At 45.9% G+C, this 19,348-nt stretch overlaps 7 protein-coding genes across 7 annotated transcripts; 5 read left to right on the forward strand and 2 right to left on the reverse strand.

Annotated features, from left to right (window-relative positions):
- Window positions 1–1,341: 1,341 nt before the first annotated feature.
- On the forward strand, window positions 1,342–4,836 carry L203_105657 (uncharacterized protein; the record flags this gene model as incomplete). The annotated part of the gene is made up of 5 exons (XM_066215024.1): window positions 1,342–2,290; window positions 2,338–2,541; window positions 2,592–3,101; window positions 3,388–3,511; window positions 3,573–4,836. 5 exons carry the CDS (start codon window positions 1,342–1,344, stop codon window positions 4,834–4,836), a joined length of 3,051 nt encoding a protein of 1,016 aa, XP_066071121.1.
- Window positions 4,837–5,096: 260 nt separating this feature from the next.
- On the reverse strand, window positions 5,097–6,434 carry L203_105658 (uncharacterized protein; the record flags this gene model as incomplete). Its single annotated transcript, XM_066215025.1, has 3 exons — window positions 5,097–5,603; window positions 5,653–5,958; window positions 6,012–6,434. The coding sequence occupies 3 exons, from the start codon at window positions 6,432–6,434 to the stop codon at window positions 5,097–5,099; spliced, it is 1,236 nt and encodes a 411-aa protein (XP_066071122.1).
- A 193-nt stretch (window positions 6,435–6,627) lies between these two features.
- On the forward strand, window positions 6,628–8,106 carry L203_105659 (chorismate synthase; the record flags this gene model as incomplete). Its single annotated transcript, XM_066215026.1, has 5 exons — window positions 6,628–6,717; window positions 6,776–6,853; window positions 6,909–7,684; window positions 7,737–7,895; window positions 7,944–8,106. The coding sequence occupies 5 exons, from the start codon at window positions 6,628–6,630 to the stop codon at window positions 8,104–8,106; spliced, it is 1,266 nt and encodes a 421-aa protein (XP_066071123.1).
- Window positions 8,107–8,586: 480 nt separating this feature from the next.
- On the forward strand, window positions 8,587–12,395 carry L203_105660 (uncharacterized protein; the record flags this gene model as incomplete). The annotated part of the gene is made up of 11 exons (XM_066215027.1): window positions 8,587–9,002; window positions 9,060–9,201; window positions 9,261–10,127; window positions 10,187–10,286; window positions 10,340–10,601; window positions 10,655–11,171; window positions 11,220–11,282; window positions 11,394–11,576; window positions 11,633–11,805; window positions 11,860–11,933; window positions 11,986–12,395. 11 exons carry the CDS (start codon window positions 8,587–8,589, stop codon window positions 12,393–12,395), a joined length of 3,207 nt encoding a protein of 1,068 aa, XP_066071124.1.
- A 302-nt stretch (window positions 12,396–12,697) lies between these two features.
- On the forward strand, window positions 12,698–14,167 carry L203_105661 (uncharacterized protein; the record flags this gene model as incomplete). Its single annotated transcript, XM_066215028.1, has 1 exon — window positions 12,698–14,167. The coding sequence occupies one exon, from the start codon at window positions 12,698–12,700 to the stop codon at window positions 14,165–14,167; it is 1,470 nt and encodes a 489-aa protein (XP_066071125.1).
- A 234-nt stretch (window positions 14,168–14,401) lies between these two features.
- On the reverse strand, window positions 14,402–16,470 carry L203_105662 (uncharacterized protein; the record flags this gene model as incomplete). Its single annotated transcript, XM_066215029.1, has 10 exons — window positions 14,402–14,551; window positions 14,627–14,845; window positions 14,905–15,075; window positions 15,129–15,275; window positions 15,326–15,415; window positions 15,460–15,561; window positions 15,608–15,769; window positions 15,818–15,867; window positions 15,912–16,033; window positions 16,088–16,470. The coding sequence occupies 10 exons, from the start codon at window positions 16,468–16,470 to the stop codon at window positions 14,402–14,404; spliced, it is 1,596 nt and encodes a 531-aa protein (XP_066071126.1).
- Window positions 16,471–16,737: 267 nt separating this feature from the next.
- Window positions 16,738–18,310, forward strand: L203_105663 (uncharacterized protein; the record flags this gene model as incomplete). Its single annotated transcript, XM_066215030.1, has 11 exons — window positions 16,738–16,771; window positions 16,815–16,842; window positions 16,893–16,979; window positions 17,029–17,090; window positions 17,146–17,342; window positions 17,393–17,458; window positions 17,512–17,616; window positions 17,673–17,812; window positions 17,863–17,976; window positions 18,035–18,149; window positions 18,200–18,310. 11 exons carry the CDS (start codon window positions 16,738–16,740, stop codon window positions 18,308–18,310), a joined length of 1,059 nt encoding a protein of 352 aa, XP_066071127.1.
- Between the last annotated feature and the right edge of the window lie 1,038 nt (window positions 18,311–19,348).

Consider the following 19,348-nt stretch of genomic DNA (forward strand, 5'->3'; position numbering starts at 1 on the left):
ATGGATTTCAGTCTATGGTTTACCTTCTACCATCACGTCCGATCGAGATACACTTTTCACCTCAAGGTATTGGACGAACCTTGCAAAACGACAAGGAGTGAAGTTGAAGATGTCTTCAGCTTTTCATCCTCAAACGGATGGAGTTGCCGAAAGATCAAATAAGACAGTAATTCAATTATTGCGCCATTTAGTGAACAGGGAAGGAAACAATTGGGTAACGTTCCTTCCACGAGTCTCTCAGGCAATGAACAATACTGTCAGACGCTCTATAGGTTATTCCCCTGCGCAACTCGTTTTTGGTCGCCGCCTCCGTACGCAACCAGCGATAGTACCTCCTATAGACTTGGTCCCACACCTTATTCCTACTCCAGCAGACTGGGAACTTGCGATGAATACACAAGACTTATTCATTGCGGATGCAAGAGACAATCTGATGTTGTCCAAGCATCGTATGGCTATTCAAGCCAACAAGCACCGACGGCCCGAAATCAGGTATAAAGTTGGAGATTGGGTCTGGTTGGACACTAGAAACCGGATGAAGGAATTCAAGGCTACGGATAAGGCCTTCAGAGCTTCCAAGTTTTTCCCCCGGTTCCAAGGCCCCTATAGGATAACAGCAGCTTATGTTGAGAAATCAGTTTACAAGCTGGATATTCCGAACGCTCAAAGCAGTTCGTTCAACAAGTTTCATGCAAGTTTGCTGAAGCCCTACCTATCTTCGCCACGACTAAAGCAGGTATCTTGAGGACACTGGAATTGTTTGGACAAGGCTGGGCTTGGAGACAGAAGGGGGAGAGTGTAAGTGCAAGCCCTCCACATCGCCACACTCTGGAACCCCGAGGGATTAAGAGAGGGAACATGGATGGATAAGGTTGAATGATAGATAGATTTCTTATTCATTACTCTTTTCTATGCAAGACAAGTGCTAGATTTGCTGTACCAAAAATAATTAATATTTACGAAAACCTTAAAGTAATTACCATTGTAATTACAGTGAGGCATTCAAGCCTACATAACTTTTGCGTAATAATGTTATAAATGCTAACCATTAAAAACATCAAATTAAGCTATTTATAACCACTCCATCACGGTCGCGACATATTACGTAATACATTCACGGAAAAATCCAGCAAATGAGTTGTATTCATTTAACCCTCCTTGGGGCGTTTTAAATAAGCTTTAACCCTAAACTAGTCTGGTCCCCTCTCCGGCACGTGTGAGTTTTCCGTCGATCCCTCCCCAACGTGACTAGTCTTTCTTATAGTGCAAAATTGTCTCACCATTCTTCATCATCTACCCTTTATCACCAAAGACTAGTGTAGACGGCTAGCGCGTTTTCCTATGCGGCCTGTGCTCGCCGCCGCCGCCCTCGCCGCGTTCAAGCTACCTGGCGGCTATGTCCGCCTCGACCAGCATTATAAACCCGGGTTCATCGTCTTGTCCTATCTTATCGCGTTTGTGGGCTCGCTCTGCACGCTGGAGCTGTTGATACGACGAACGACCAACAGCGGATGGCGAAACCAGGCATTGCTGGCAGCGGCGGGCGTCTGCTTCGGCAGCGTGTCGACGTTTGCCATGCACTTTGTCTTCAACAACGCGCTCGCGCTGCATCACTCGGTGCACGCAGAATACCCAGAGGTGTATCTGGCATACGGAGCAGGATACACTGTGCTGTCGTTGGTCGTGTCGTGTCTGGTGATGACGGTAGCCTTTTTTATCATGGGCACAAAGTGTATGGGAGCTGGGCGCGGCGTGGGAAAGGACGAATATCGAGAATGGAAATCGGCACAAATGCTGAGGAGAGGAAATCGATCGTGGTTTGCGCTGCATCCAGAGGCAGGAGCCGGTAGCGATGGCAAGCTTGAGAATGGATCAAAGGATGGCACGGAGGAACAAGTGGCGTACCCTCCTCGACACGCGAGCCCTGTCGTGCAAACGGATAGCAGGTCGACGTTTGCTGGACGTCGCGCCTCTCTTCCTGCAGACATTCTCCTCCCCCCGCTGCCCTCTTACGTAAGACCAACGGCGCTCAGACGTATCGAATCGCTGTCAGAGGCAGAGTGTGAGCCTGTATCGCCGTCCTCCCGTCATCACCTCGCTAGTATAGGGACGGTGGAGGAGCTAAAAGATGAAATGGAGCAAGGCGAAAAACGCAGCCAACGCAAAGGATCGCTCGAGGCGCACTGGGGACGGCTTGGCATCGTACTGGGATTTGACGTCGTGACGGCAGGCGAGATTGTCAAAGTCTTTGTGACAGGTATCACCGCCGGCTTGGGAGTCGTGGGAATGCGTGCGTTGGGCTATTCTGGACATCGCTGACAAGGCCAGACTATATAGGACAAGCCTCGATAATAGGCATCCCGTACATGGCCTACCAACCGGCGTACGTTGTCGGCTCTGTTATAATCGCCTGTAGTGCCATGGTCATCGCGCTGTATATCATGTTTATCATACGTCGGCCCAAACTCAAGCACACATGGTGGTCAAAGATTGTGGTCGCTTTGATTCTTGCAGTGGCTGTTTGTGCGATGCATTTCTGTGGTAGGTTGTGTCGCAAGAGTTTTTCGCCAAAGCACCGCTGACATACCTAGGCTCGATGGGAACGACCTATGGTTGGCCTGTCGACAAGAGCACCGAGCGCCATTCTCAGCTCACTGGAACGAACGTTGCTATCACAGGCGTCGTCGCCGCCCTCGCATTCACGGCATGTATCGCTTGCGTCGTATTTTTCGTCCTTCATTCTCTCTACCTGCGGCGAGAGCTTGCTCGACGGCGACGGGTCGTCGTGGCGTGTGTCATGTTTGACGAATACAACCGTGTGTTGGTGAATTCATCGGATGGAATGTTGCCCATGTGTGATATTGCGAGTCTGTCGGGCGAAATGGAAAAAGAGGCAGGCCGAGCAGTGTTGTTTGCACAAAGCCCGACTTCTGGTTCGGCTGTGCTTGGGATGGATTTGTCGGTAGGACATGAAGCGTTTGTCGCGGCCTTGAAACTTTCATGGGCTTGGAGAAATCAAGAGGAATGGGATGACGACAGGTGCCATGATGTGGCGGAGATCGGGAAGGGATCATTAGGTCAAGTGGTGGGAATGGCAGGAGGTCAGTGTTACGGCCTGTCCCAATTTCTCTGTAGCGCAGGTTGGTGGGTTGTTCAAGGTTTTCTAGGTTTCTAGGTTTTCTCGGTTGTCTAGGTTTTCTAGGTGATGCAGTTGTCTAGGTTTATTCTATTACAGGCCTGAGTAGTTAAAACTCAAGAACTTGCATTAATAGAAATATAAAGAAAAGAACAAAGATACAAGTAATGTAAACTATATACACCAGCCTCCACCGCCGGACATCCCTCCATCTCCGCAGGGGTTACAGTAAGACTGTAACAGTCAGGCAGCTGCACTCAGTGTCGAGTTCTTGGAGAAATTCACAGCGAGCTCTAGGCATTTGGCAACACGGTTGATGGGCCAGATGGATGGCATTGCCAGGCTTGGAGTGTTGTATGATCGAATTCTTACAACGTGAGTATGTCTTACGTGGCGTTCGCTAATATTGTAGGGGATGGGTGAAATTGCAAAACAGCGATGACATAGTGTCCAAAGGTCAGCTTATCTTTCTCGTACGGCGAGTGGATTCGGCATCTGAGCGGTTTGACCTTGAATCACGACACTACATCTTTGCTGATCCTGCTGCTGTTGCTTCGGCTCTCCATCGTTTGTTATCTGTACCGTTTGACCGTATCATGCCTCTCCTTGATGATGCCCGGTTGTTTTGTGACTCTACGCTACACTGCACGCTCCAACCAGGCAAGCTTTATGCCGGCATAGCGATCGTCCAAGCTGCACCTTTTGATGGCTTGAGGGTGCTGTTGGAAACGGAAAAGAGAAGCCAATTACCTATGCGAGAGATGTGTACGTTTGGGTTATGTGATTCAGACAGATTGTCTGGCACGGTGGAAGAGATTGGTGAAGCGCTCTCCATGCTGCAAGGTCTCAGCATGTTTGGTGTAATTACTCGAAATGCTGCAACTGACAACTATACCACGGATTCTCTCTCAAGACGCGTTGTTTTACTTTCGATTGCGTTGGAGAGGGTCATCATACCCATGTTGGATGAGATGTTGACAGCAGAGGATATGATTCACATTCTGCCTCGTCTCATCCTTCATCCCGTCCTCGTCCCGCTCACCCCCGGTAGTCAACTACCCTTTAGCTTTGAAAAGCGCCCAACATATATTCCACCATTCATCATTGTCTTTTTCGCAAGCTATGATGCGGCTGTCAATACCTTTACCGATAAGTGGCTCCCTTTCAACCTGTTTAAAGCACAAAATGCTTGCGTGATGGCTCAAAGAATACAGTACAGTATGAGAATGGAGAGGAGTTGGGCAGAAACTGCTCGAGATCAAATGGCTCGACGCACGAATCGAGTCGAGTCTGATTTGCAATCCAGTGGCCAAGTATCCTCAAACCATCAGACACTTGACGTACCTGCGTTTGATACTGGCATCTTGAATGCTTTTTCGTTTTCATCCAAAACACAAGGCGCCGTATCGGATACGAGCCAGTACACGGCGCAACCACGCTCGTCTTTAAAACAAGTTATACCCGGCAGAGTACGCAATGGTTCATTTGCGCGGAGCCGACTTGGTTCAACGTGCGAGGGAAATATATCGCCGAGCATGGAAGGTAATCCAAGTAGACCTGGCTCTGTGGGACTCGAGATTCCAACTGAAATCAATGCGGCAAAGGACATCTCAACGAGGCAGGTGAGCCCAGGCGTGGGTATCTGGGATCAAGATTGGTTATTGAAACTTTTGAGGAGTAAGCTACGGGCAGAAGCATGAGCATTATTAGCACCCAATCAGAGAGAATATCAAAGGGAGCACAAACAGTTTACAATCCTGTGACGACATCAAGACCTTTGTTGTACACATACATCGTCCATTCTCGAAACGATTTCATTGGGATATTGTTTCCTTTTTTCTTTTGGGTTTATGGTATCATTCAGTTGGGAATGTCTCATGCTCCATGCATGTATTGCTGCAGCATTTATTCATGGAACCAATGTACATGCATGCTTACGATTAATCAATACAATAAGATTTCATTTGAAGAGATTTTGTAAATCACTGAGCAAATCTTTTTGTCCCCATCCAGCCGCTATAGCATGTACAACCACCCAACATCTTGCCAGCATCTCATCAACAGCTTCTTCCTCTTCTTTGGCGTCTAAAGTAGACGTTGTTATAAGCTTCCAACCATTAGTACCCAGTCTCCAACCCTCGTTGATATTCCGAGCGACAACTCCCCTCACCCAACGCCAGCCGGCCACCCGCATAGCAGCTCGAGCCAAATCTCGCAACGTCGAAACTTGCGCACCAGAGAGGTAGTCATCAAGTAACATCAATAATGCCAATACCCACTGTGCATAATGTGCAGGAAACGGATTTGGTGGGCGGTCTGGTGTGAGATGATAGCGAGCCGGCGAGACGGGATCATTGTCTGGCTGGGTAGGAAGAAGTTCTGGAGAGGTGGGTATTGGAGATGGAAGCTGAGAGATTGATTCGTTCATCCATTGAGCAAAGTGAGACAGAATTCGAACTGCTTGATTCTACGATTCTAGGTCAGTGACGAATAAACAGTTGCACAAAAGAACAGACAGAGTTGAGGTTTTGGAGGACGCAAACAAGAGGTTCTCTGGGTGGGCCAGGCTGGGCTTCTTCGTCAATTTCGATGCAGCTCCTGTCAACCGGATCAATACCCAGACCTTCATTCATTGCCTCCTCCTCTGTTATATCGGTTGCTTTTGCTTTTGCTTTACCCTTGCCTTTATCTGAGGCAAAAGCGCTCGGAGGGTATCCATTGATAAACATGTACCAGTCTGATCGTCGGTTTGCATCTGGTAAAGGTGGATAATGAGAGGGATAAGGTATAAGAGGAGAAGGAGGCCATTTTTTTGCCAGATGCTATTGGAGTAATCATCACAAGTGAGTAGGGTATAGCTTTCAAATTGACATACCTTTCGGTAATTTTGAAAATGTGTTGGGAAGAGCATCTCCCAGCTGCCCTTGGGCAACGCTATATGCCTCTCAGACGAGCCTTTTGCGTTTATAGCCTCCTCCTTTTCCGCATTGTCCAGCTCCCACTGTGACACCCATCCCTCCATTCTAGTTGACCACGGAAGCTCTTTGTCGGCTTTCATGGCCATAGCCAAATACTGTCCTCCATCTTCTGGTATACCTGAAAAGTTGTCAGGAAGGTCAGCAACAGGAAGGCATCTAGCTCGAGGATTGGGTGAACCAGAGGCATCTTCGCCTTCTTCCTCGTTTCCCTCGTCATCTTCTTGGTTGGCAGCTTTGGCTGAGGCGAAGGAAGTTGAAGGAGGAGTAGTTGATATCCTTGCTCTTTTGCGGCGCTTTGCTTTTTGGCCTGGACGAGGCATGAGAGAAAGAGTTTTTAGATCAAAATTAAAGAAAAAGAAAAAATAAAGCTCCAGGGGTTGAAAAAAGTCCCCCAAGATTGATTGTTGATAAAACTCAGGCACGGTGAGTCGAAATCTACAAATTCAATCGATCTTTTTTTTTCTCAACTTTCTGACTCTTTCTTTCTTCTTCTTCTTAAAAAAAAGACAGAAAATGTCCACGTTTGGAGCATTTTACCGCGTTCATACTTACGGAGAGAGTCACTGTAAGAGTGTCGGCTGCATCGTTGATGGTGTTCCTCCTGTTGGTCGTCGTTGCGCTCTTCGCCTTAGGTCATGCTGACTTGCCATTTATCGAGTAGGGATTACAACTGACAGAGGCTGACATCCAAACTCAATTGTCAAGGAGAAGGCCTGGCCAGAGTGATATCACTACTGCCGTGGGTTTGGTCTTTAACGGCGGATAGCAAAGGTAGAAGCTTATTTCCATGACAGCGTTCCGAGTTTGACACTGTCCATCTTCAGTCTGGCACTGAGCATGGCGTGACTTTGGGTACACCCATTGGCCTTTTGGTACACAACAAGGACCAACGTCCTCATGACTACGCCGAGACCGATCTTTACCCCCGTCCGTCCCATGCTGACTACACCTATCTTGCCAAATACGGTGTCAAGGCCTCTTCTGGTGGTGGCCGCGCCTCTGCCCGGGAAACTATTGGCCGTGTCGCTGCGGGTGCTATTGCAGAGAAATACTTGAAGGAGGCGTTAGGTGTGGAGATTGTTGCTTTTGTTGCTAGCGTCGGCAAGACCGCCCTGCCATTCACCAATGAAGAAGATGAAGTCCTCGGCAAGGAGTACATGGATCTCATCAAAAGCGTCACTCGAGAAGAGGTTGACAAGGAGATTACCAGATGTCCTCACAAGGAAACAAGTAAAAAGATGGAAGAGACCATTCGGGCGGCCAAGGCTCGAGATGACTCGCTTGGCGGATCAATTACTTGTGTGATTCGACGATGCCCCCTTGGTCTCGGTGAACCATGCTTCAACAAGCTAGAGGCTGTTCTCGCTCACGCTATGCTCTCCATACCATCCACAAAATCTTTCGAAATTGGTTCTGGTATCCGAGGAACCACCTTCCCTGGCAGCAAGCATAATGATCCCTTTGTGGAGGGTGTGGATGAAAAATCTGGTGGGATGAGACTGAAGACGACTACCAACTGGTCTGGTGGTATACAAGGAGGTATATCTAATGGCGAGGATATCTACTTCAAGTATGTGCTCTTGTCATGTGTGGTTGATGATCATTAAGACTGCAACTCGTAGTGTTGGCTTCAAACCCCCTGCGACCATCGCCCAGGAGCAACCTACGGCCCGTTACGATGGTTCAAATGGAGTCCTCGCTGCTAAAGGACGACACGACCCCTGTGTCGTTCCCCGTGCAGTCCCAATAGTGGAGACTATGGCCGCTATTGTCATAATGGAGTGAGTTGCTATCCATCAAATGCATCAACTGTCTAACATCACATACAGCATGGTCCTTCAGCAGAACGCCCGTATGACTGCCGCCTCTCTCCTTCCTCATCTTACTCACCTGCCTCCTACTATGATGCTTCCTGGAATCAAGACTGTACAAAAGCTCATGCAAGGAGAAAATCTGGGCGAGTTGCAGAACCAAAAGGTCGGAGAGGAGTAATCATAGAGCATAGAACATGCATCCCGTCGTGGGTTTTCCGACAAATCTCTCTTTTTGTGACTTTTGCATTCAAAGAGAGCGACAAGACAGACATAACACGCCTTTTACCGTATCATTGCCTGTCTTTGCTCAATTTACGCAGAAAGATATTGGTATTACAAACACATGTGCAAATTCTTTCTCCCACAACGTTCATTTTATTGTTTAACAAATTGTATCTTCATTCGCAAAAATATATGCCAAAAATCGTTATTGGCTTTGTTAATTGCGCGGGATCAAATTTGCCACGTGGTTGACATCATATAGATGCGAGTCACCTCCAGCCAAAAGTTGGTGAGCTGACACAAAGATACATTTCATTTACTTTTACTTTTCATTCTTGATATTGTATTCTCGACTCTACCGACCTAATCTAACCCAACGTCAAAGTACCTGGTGTACTCTCCTTCGAACTCATCTGCAAAGACGGCAGATACCTCCATGTCGGCGGTTGAAATCCCAATCAATGGAGGTGCGATTGCCATGTCCCAAGGAGAAGCGTCACAATCCGTGGCAACAATGACAACAGCTGGAGATAAGAAACCTGAGATTCTAGAAAGTATCGGAGAGCAGATTGTTGTAGAGGCGGTTGCTGCGACAACAATTCGAGGGATGGTAGATTCACCGGCCAATCTTGGCCAAGCAGAGTCAAGAACCAAACAGCCACGGAATCTCCAAGACCAGGATGCTTCTAAGCTGTCGCAACCAAGCTCTGAATCTACTGAGGCATATCAAGCTCAAAGCTCAACATCTGCAACAGGCACAACTTTTGATAGCACCAAGCCAAATGCCAATGTGGAGGCATTAGATGGACCGAATGTGGAGGAGGGCCCGAAATATATTCAACCTGATCATTTGTACGTTGGACTAATCACCTTGTTGAATGTCAGTCGGCGTTGATAGCTTTGCCATAGTTATCCTCTCAGCAATTATCCAAATAGTGCAGCTGCTTCAAGAGGGATCCCAAATATTGGTGACGGTTGGTTGTCACCGGAAGATGACCCTCAAGCTTTACGAGGTATTCCAGTCTTCAAACCGACATTAGAGGAGTTTCAGGTACGTTAGTTCAATGTGAAAGATTCTTTTATTGTCTAATAGACGATTGGACACAACAGGATTTTGAAAGCTACGCCCAAAAAACAACCGCTTGGGGCCAGTACTCTGGGATAACCAAAGTTATTCCTCCGCCAGAATGGACAACAGCTGTGCCTCCAATCCAAAAATCGTCTATTGCCAACGTCCGCATCATCGATCCTATACAGCAAAATCTAATCGGCTCCTCAGGTTTGTTTCGCATAGCAAATGTAGTGCGCAACAAGCGTCGCCCTTTGACAGTAGAAGAGTGGTTTAAGAAATGTAAAGATAAAAAGCATTCTGGCCCTGGACCAAAAGATGTGGATTGGGTCTTGAATAGGGATAGCAAGGAAGCACAAGAAAGAAGGGAAAAAGTCAAAGAAGAGATGAAAAAGGCAAGAGAGAAAAGAAGAGAGAGACGACAGGCAGCCGAAGAAAAGAAGACCAAGAAAGTTGATGTGGTCGACGAGGGAATTAAGGAAGAGAGCAGACCGAATGGGACGCCAAGTGAAAAAACTAGGCTAGGTGCCCCAATCCCTGTTCTTGAGTCCCAGGCTCAATCCGTGTCATTAACGGCTAGAACGAAAGAAGAATCGATCGATTCCTGGTACGCATCTTTTAAACCCACTGAAGACTGGCTTCCCGAAAACACGCGACCAGAAGATTATACTGCCGATGCTTGTGCCACGCTTGAGAGACGATTCTGGAAAAACATGGGCTTAGGAGAACCGAGCTGGTATGGTGCAGATATGGAAGGATCACTTTTCATGGACGATAAGACTTCGTGGAACGTTGCTCATTTACCCAACTTACTCAACAGATGGGATCTTACACATTTACCAGGAGTCAACACGCCATATCTGTACTTTGGGATGTGGGGAGCGTCTTTTGCTTGGCACGTCGAGGATGTAGGTATATTTCTTTTTGGTGATGGCTTGTATATTGGTGTTAACTAATAATGGCCAAGATGGATTTATTCTCAATTAATTACATACATTTTGGAGCACCAAAGTTCTGGTATGCCATTCCACAAATGCAGGCCGAAAGATTTGAACGTGTTCTTGAAGGTCAGAGATTCGTGTCGACTCAGAGCTTGCTCGTACTAATCAACGCTCTATAGGATACTTCACTGAAGAATCCCGTCAGTGTGATCAATTTCTCCGGCATAAGGCATTTGCCGTTTCACCTTATCGCCTTGCCAATGATGGCATGCATGTCAACATGCTGGTTCACAACCAAGGAGAATTTGTTATCACATATCCTCGAGGTTATCACGCGGGATTCAACATGGGCTTCAACTGTGCAGAAAGTGTGAATTTTGCTTTGGAAAGCTGGGTTGAACTAGGCCGAAGAGCGAAAGCTTGCAATTGCGTCAACCATAGGTGAGCAAGATCATTTGGCCTATGACCCCGATCTACTACTAACAGTAGAAAAGTGTGAAGATTGATGTCGACGAGATGCTTGCAAAAGACGCCGCCAGAATCCAAGGCGAACAAGAGCTGTTACACGCCATCGCCGAGGAGCGCAGAATACCGAAAAAGCGTCTGCCATCGGATACGAAGCATGCTCCTCGCAAGAGGATTAAACTCTCCCCAACCGATGATGGCCTTTCTTTGATGACAGGAGAATCTAAAACTAACAAGAAACGCTCTTCAAAGATTCTCGGTGATGGTCCACATCATGATTCTACTGCCTTTTCCAGTAACGCTGGAGACATAAACTCGTGCCCTTGTCTATTCTGTCCTGACTTGGGAACCGAAGGACTCCTCCCGGTGTTCAAGCCTCAGAGAAAAGTCTATGCTAGATGGAAACCGAGACAAGGGGAAATGAAGGTTCATCATTCGTGCGCGCTAGCTATGCCTGGAGTAGGGATTGAGGATAAAGAGATAGATGGTAAATGGGAAGCATTTGTAGTTGGCGTGGAGAATGTTGAGAGTGCCAGATGGAACCTTGTAAGCTGGAATTCTTCGCTATGTGTGTCATTGACAGAGACCTCTCAGAAATGCTTGCTATGTTCTGATAAAAAACTTCAAAAGATGGGCGCTAAAATTCAATGTACAAAAGTGAGTCTCTCAACAGTCTATCAGCTCACCTGTGTTACTTGTGAGATAAACACGAGACCCAGTCTGAAAATCTGTGTATTGTATAAGCTGATCATGTTGTTAATTGTATAGGGTAAATGTCCGCGAGCATTTCATGTCTCTTGTGCAAAGACGGGCAAATCTACTAGTCTCAACATTTGGGAAGTTGAGACACCTATACTGCCCGCCGAAGGAGAGCTGCCATTGCCCCCTGGAACAAATATCTCCGTTGCTAAAGATATTAAAGTCGAGTTATTATGTCCTCAACATAATCCTGTGAGCCCATGCATCGTGCTGGACCACCGCTTAATTTGATGGCTGATATCTTGTAGGAAATGAGAGAAAAGCTAGAACAAAAGAAAAAAGAGGAATTCAAGGACAAGGTTATCTCCATACCCGCTGGATCAAGAATCAAGGTCAAGATGCCAACAGGCGCTTCGGTGGAGGTCAGGCTGGTTAATATTAGAGAAGAGACAGCGCAAGTATATGTACAAGATGATCAAGGGTTAGTTTTGAGATCAATTGCTACAGCAGTTGTTGATGTTGATGGTGTCATTAGTGTTGGAAGCTTCTTTCCTTGGAGCAGCATCGATTTCAGAGAAGCACAAGGGAAGTTGATGGAAAATGAATATGGTGGGTGCTTCGACTGGCTCAATTGGCGCCAGTGGTAACAAAGAGTGAATAGCTCGCATACACACCCACTCTCGACGTCCTGACAGATACTCATCGAATATACTCGTCACTCCACATAATGCTTTGTCTGAAGGTCAACCTAACTCAGTTATTCCTCGATCAGTACACCCAAGGCCACTGAGAATGGATGAGCTGCTGAACCCCGCTCCTTCCGAAAGACAGAGGATAAATGATTACAAAACTCCAATACCTCAATATTACGCTCCTAATCAACATGTTAACCGTGATATTAGATCAACATATCTGCCTCCATCAGTTTATCCCATACCTCAATCAGCTTTCACTCAACATTATCATCCGGCACCTCCATACTTAACTAATTTCTCTCCTACGTATGGTCCACCAGCATACCAGGTTACACCCCTAAATCATGCGTACCCCTCACGACCTCATGGAATATAGGAAAAACATCCGAACTCAGTCTCATTGTCAGAATGAGATGATATAGCGAAGTAAGATGGGATGAATGAGGAGAGACATTACGTAAATAAGAATTGTTTCCGTTATGAGACATATACAGATCATTCCATATCTTTTCTTTCTCTTTTCTTTTGCACATATGAATGGGCATAATCCAACAGTCGGCGCCTCATCCTCGAGAGTCGTGACAAACTGGGTCTCTGCTACTAGCTGCATCCACTGGGCATTCAGGCTATGGATCTAATTCATACGGATCCTATCGCCTTACACAACCAAAATATACAATGACTCACACAAACGAAAACAGTCAACCGAATATCTCCCCTTCTTCGCAATTACCAATGGGTACATATTCATCTTCACCCGATGGAGGAGGCGTAGGAAAAATAGATCTTGGGCTTGCAAGGATGCTTACCATCATGTCTGCGCTTCGCCCTCTTTCTGTGCCCGCCATTCATCTTTCTGGTACAAATGGCAAAGGCTCTGTGTCAGCTATGGTCGAATACTGTCTCGTCGAAGCTGGCCTCAACGTTGCCCGGTACAACTCGCCACATCTTTTGGAACCTAGGGATGCTATTCGCATTAACGGTCAATTGCCAAGTCAAGAAATGTACCGTGAGGCAGTCAATCTGGTAAAAAAATTGGATAGCAAATCAAAACTCGGTGCAACCTCGTTCGAAATTGCCACCGCATCTGCTTACTGGCTAATTAATAACGCTGAGCCTCCAATCGACGTTATGATTATTGAATGTGGTTTGGGAGGAGCGAAGGATGCTACCAACATCATACCATCAGAATGGACTTTGGCATCCGCTCTGACAAGTGTAGGACTAGACCATACCAGTTTCCTTGGTGAGACAGTGAGTGAAATTACAGTGGAAAAGGCCAATATTGCATCCAAAGATGCTTTGTTCATATTAGGAGAACAAAAGTACCAAGAGGTTTTACCAGTAGCTATAGCCACGGCAGAAAGACAGGGTGCAAGGGTTATCAAGGTTTTGTCGTCTAAAGTCATCTCTACCAACCTTCCACTCATGTCTCTTATTCCTTTCCGACCTCCTCCGCCCGTTTCTGTTCGAACGGCACTTCCCGCACTTGCTCACATAGCCAATGCCTCCAGTATCTTGGTTCAACTTTCTCTTCCTGGATGCCATCAACTCAACAACTTATCTATCGCATTAACCATTCTCCACGCTATTCGATGCGATCCACGAGCCAGACGGATACAACCACGCCTAGCACGGCTAACAGATGAGGCCGTCCAACGGGGTATTGCCAACTGTCGTTGGGAAGGGAGATGCTCATGGCTAGAGTGGAGCGATGGTCCTTCAAAATGGCCAGTGCTAGTTGATGGAGCGCATAATGCTGATTCAAGCAGAGTTTTACGAGAATATATCAATTCTCTCTCTTTCGAGGGACCCCTTTTACCGGTTCGCTTCATAGTCTCCCTTTCGAACTCGCCAGGCAAATCCATTGACAGTATACTCTCACCTCTCCTTCAATCAGGAGATGAAGTCGAATTTGTAGAGTTTACGACACCGGTTGAAGGTATGCCTTGGGTCAAGCCTGTATCCTGCGAAGAAGCTGCACGAATTGCAGCTAATTTGATAACGGAGAAAGCAATTCGGATTGGAGGAAAAGGAATAGAAGGTGTCAAACAGGCTCTCCGGGCGGCGAGAGACGATAAGAGAATGACAGTGGTTTGTGGGAGTCTTTATCTCGTAGCCGATGTTTATCGAATTTTGAGTGGCTGAGTATTTAATCGGATTATTCGTGTATTCACCAAAATCAATTTTGTATAATAATCTTTCCAAAATTTGCGCATGATTTCCACCTCTGTGTTATTTAATGAATTGCCATGCCTCTTGTAAAGGACATTAAAGCACCTAATCGAAAGCGGCCAGTCCTGGATTAATAAGTTTAGATATTGGACTCAAGTATACTGCATATACCAAGTCTCAACTGCTTTGGTCATTTCAAAAGCCAGCTTAATATCCCACGTCTGCCAGATTCAGTGCAGCACCTCTTACCTCACCTTTCGTCCTGCCATTGCCAAATAATTCCTCGGCTGCAATCATTTGATCAACATCGTCAAGTTTGTCCGATTGTTTTGAATTTGTCTTCATCGTTAGTCCTGACTGTATTGGGTAACAAAGCACTCCAGTTAGCCACAATCCGATATATTGTCTAGTGTGACGAGACGACAAACTTACTTTTCGAAGATACGCCTCGCTTGCGCCTAATCTTTTTTCACCATCTGCCAACTCCCTTTCCAGAGAGGCCGCCAAGTCCGCAGCAGATTCCAACATGTCTCTAGCAGTTAGGCCGTCATAAGTGATAGAGGACTTGATAAACTTGACAACTATGAGAGCTTGGTTTAGGGGGTCCGCGGAAGAAGGTGTTAATGTCGCAGATATGTCACCTGATCCAGTCTATCATACAACGAAAACAGTTAGCCTCGCCATACAGCATCTTATCCAATTGTGCCCACCATCTGGTCAAGAGTTGCAATGACTTCTCCGACAGTCGGTACGTTGTCTCCAACCTTCATCCTCTTCGCCAAATCTCCTACTGTGAGTCTGACAAAAGTATCTCGAATCTTGAGAATCATGCGACGCGGAATTGATTCCCTAATTCGTTCTGCTAGGCCTTTGTTACAATCCTGGTCTTCATGAGTCTTCATAATATCTACAATACCACATGTTGGCGCTTTACCTTTTTGAACTCTTTGAATGACAAGAGGCGACGCGTTTCCGTCCAATTATGGTACTCGAATTGCTTTGCCAGTTCATTATAATTAGCCAGATGCTTGTCAATTGCACGCAGCACGGAGTTTGAGGTGAACTGGGGCCACACTGTCCTCTAATTGATGGCTTCAACATTAAACTACTAGAGGCTAAGGAATGCCCTACTTTTCCATTGTTGATCAACTCGCACAGTATTGCTCTCTTTGCACATGATACCTGTATGGCAGATGCATTACGAGTTGGAAGAGATACAGCCTGTGATTTTGGTCAATTTGATTGCTAGCTGCAGTAGAACTGACCATAAGAAAATTCTCCTTGGCTCTTACAAAATCACCCAATACACTATATACTGTTCCAGCATGATGATAATATGTCAACACATCCAAATATGTGGGAGATGTCTTTAATGGCTAAGCCTTCCAAACAGTCTTACTTAACAAGACTCACCGAGACCATGTCTAGAAAGGTTCGGTTTAGGGCCAAGCTCGCAGATTCATAATTCCGAGAAATTAAGCAAGCTTCTAAAAGGACGCCAAATATGGATGAAAATATATGCTGATAGGCCAGCTTTTGAATCAATATATTTATTGCTGGAGCAGCCGCATTGACCTTGAGTACTTGTTAATAAAGTCATGACGAGCATGAGGTTTGACTGACCTTGTTCAAATGTTGAGAAAGGCGAAGTATGCCGAGAGCAAAGTAAGCCACTGCTCGTCGTTAGGTCTCTATGGTTTCAATCATATAAACCTACCCCTTTTATGGCATACTTTCAGCTGAGCAGCATCTGCAATGGCTGCAAGGTTTATAGAAAAGTCAAACAGCTCGTCTGTCCAAACCGTGCCATCCGCTTCTCCCTTGTTTATCCTGGCCGATCTACATGTCAAGTCAAATCAGCTTAGCCACTCCTAACGCAGTATACCGCCTTACAGGACATAGACTAAAGCTCCTCCTCTCTTCTTTATCGTTTCTATATCCATTTCATAGATACTATTTCCCAGCTCATACAGAGCGAGGAGCTCCTCTCCTAAAGCCCTTTTCTCAGCAGGACTCAACAACAATCCCTCAAAAGGTTTTCCCTCGGCAACTTTCTCAAACATAGGAATGACTGTAGGGATCATCTCATCCACAGGACGGCACAATAGTTCGCCAATCTGACCTGCTCTGACAGGAAGTTCTGCTGGTGGTGGTGCCGAGGGGAATGCTGGATGAGCCGAGGTGGGCATTGTCGATGGACCTGGCTCTGAAACAGTAGCAGAATCCATCCCAATGTCTTCTTGGTTTATGGTGTTTTCTGAAATTTCATGGGACATTGATAATTGTCAAAATAATTTAAGTCTCCACTTCTTGATATCAGATGAAGTGTAGGAATGACGGCGATCTCCGAAAATATAAATGGGGGCTTGAATATACTTTTCTCGGTTATTAATTTTTATATCTAACCGGTCTGCTTCGAACAATACTCATCAATATAAATATAGAGATAGCATTTAAATTTTATTTCCATTCTTATTTCCTTGTGAATATTCAAGTCCAACCTTGATTGGTTTTACATACCATCCATTTAAAGACCACTCAAGATGTCTACGATATCTACTCCAATTACACAGCTCTGTGAGTGATTTACAAGAGAGACTGGCCACTGACTCTTTTTCAGTTGGGATTAAACATCCCATCCTCTTAGCGTAGGTGTCTACCTATTACTGAGCTATGTATGTCCCTGATGAATTTTCAGTGGCATGAACGTTGCGGCAGGACCGGAGCTCGCTGCTGCGGTATCTAACGCTGGCGGCTTGGGAGTAATTGGTGGTCTAGGTTATACGTGAGTCGGTTTGGAACGGCAGTGATTGCAGGCTGAGCCTGAAAACCAGCCCGAAACACCTCCGAGGTGTTATTCAAGAGCTCAAAGCTGGACTTGTATCTCCAAATCTGCGTGAGCTCTTTTTGGCTCATCTCGTCATGCAGGAATGGCTGACGTTTTCATGCAGCGTTTGGAGTTGATCTCTTGATCCCTTCTCTCGACACAACTGCTCGCAAGACAAACTATGACTATACAAATGGACAGCTGAACGAACTCATTGATATTATCATTGAAGAGAGAGCCAAGTTGTTTGTGTGTGCGGTAGGTGTACCACCGAAAGAGGTGGTAGACAAACTACACAAAGCAGGTATTCTTGTCATGAATGTGAGTGTTGCATAATGGTGGACACTATGGCAAAGCCAATGTGAGTGTAGATGGTCGGACATCCTAAGCATGTCCCAAAAGCGCTGGCCCAAGGGGTTGATATCATTTGTGCTCAGGTAAGGAATATCTGGCACATGCTTCTTACATGAAAAGGTCTGACATTACACAGGGCGGTGAGGGTGGTGGACACACAGGTCGAACCACATTCTCCATTCTCATTCCCGCCTGTGTAGATCTCTGCAAAGGCAAGAAATCATCTCTTACAGGTGAACCAGTCAGTCCTTTTCTTTGACTCTTAACCTCGTGGTGTATTGATAGTTGAATCCCTAGATTCATGTTGTTGCCGCAGGAGGTATCTATGATGGCCGTGGGCTTGCTGCTGCACTCATGTATGGCGCACAAGCAGTTTGGGTGGGCACTCGCTTTGTCGCCAGCGTAGAAGCTTCTGCTCCAAAGAAACACAAAGAATTGTATGTTTTAAAAGTCCGAAATGGATTGTGGACTGAATAAAATCTCTTAGGATCTTGTCTGCTGACCATGGGGATACTGATACCACCCTCATCTACACCGGTCGCCCTCTGAGGGTTAGACAAACAGACTATGTCAAATCATGGAATAATCGACAAGACGAAATGTAAATTTTACTCTACTGATTCATGTCTATCCTCAAAGACTAACACTTGTTCCAACAGCTTGGCGCTGACCAAGCAAGGGAAAATTCCCCATGACGAAGAAATGAAAAAACATCCTGAAAAGAGCAAAGACGGCCTGAAATGGCTAATGGGCGATGTTAGTGCTCTCATTCACGTAGGTCTTCTTTCCGAGCCTTCTTTTCAACACTGATGAAAGGTGTGCAGGATGTAATACCAGCCAAAGATATTGTCGATGATATGGTAAATAGTGCAGTACAGTGCCTCAAGCATGGCAACACTCTCATCGGCAATGGACGAGGTCTAGCCAAACTTTGAGGACGTGAAGAGCCTGCTAGACCTGGCTATATTACAAGAGTGGCTGTTGGATATCCATAAAAATGACAATCCTACGACTGTGTCGAGATCAAGAATATAACCACCGCCTTGCTCTTAGTGTCATGCAGTATTTATGTCCTATTGATTCTCCGCTGCGATGTTTACTAAAACAAAAAAAGATTGTGTTGATGTTCTCACTGTATAAATCCTCTGTAGATCAATCCCCCAGGTCTTGTCTTGTAAGACTAGTAACAATGCCATTCAACATGCCTCACGTTACAACTGCTGTCCGTACTAGGTATCTCTTCACCAAGGCGTAAATTGAGTGGCAGAATGTGAATGGGATGTCTGATTGGTTGCTATGGAAAAGGCCATATCCAGAGATAAGTGGTACAGACCCTAGTAGTTGGACAGCCTATGTCAAGATGACCTGAAACTGTATCGCGATGGAAATCTCCAACTCAGTGCAAGGAGGAACAATGAATAAAGGCTGACAAGTTGGGATGTATAGTTGGATAAGTATATAGAAGCAACAAGAGGAATATTATTGAATGTAAGTGTTGAGCCCTATAGGACGCTTGAGGCGCTGCGGCGACCTCCGCTATGTTATGTAGCTTGTTGTAGGTCTGGCTTTGTCCACTATATTATATGCCTTCAAGTGTTTTGCGATTATTATTTTTCTCAATAATTTTTAAATTACCAAAGGTCTCCAACGTGTCCAGTCCCAGAGCACTCAGGATACTACTGTCGCCTGAGACGCCTATGATAACAAGCTTGACTGAAGACTCTACGAAACATGTTTTGGGAGCAAACGCCAATTAGGAAACTGGACGATATGAACCAGTCTAATCCCGATACATACTCAACTTGAATTACCAAGGACATCCACTGAGACGACGATTTTGGAAGAAATGGAGGATTAGCTTCTGCTGGAAAGAGACTGGCAGACTATGAGCGCAAAAAATGTCAAAACTGTAGTCTTTAGCGGGCACTACTGCAGGCAAACTATTTTCGGAAGCCCAGAGATTGTTGAATTGC

This window comes from Cryptococcus depauperatus, chromosome 7 (genome assembly GCF_001720195.1).
Source record: "Cryptococcus depauperatus CBS 7841 chromosome 7, complete sequence".
Classification (NCBI taxonomy): Eukaryota; Fungi; Basidiomycota; class Tremellomycetes; order Tremellales; family Cryptococcaceae; genus Cryptococcus; species Cryptococcus depauperatus.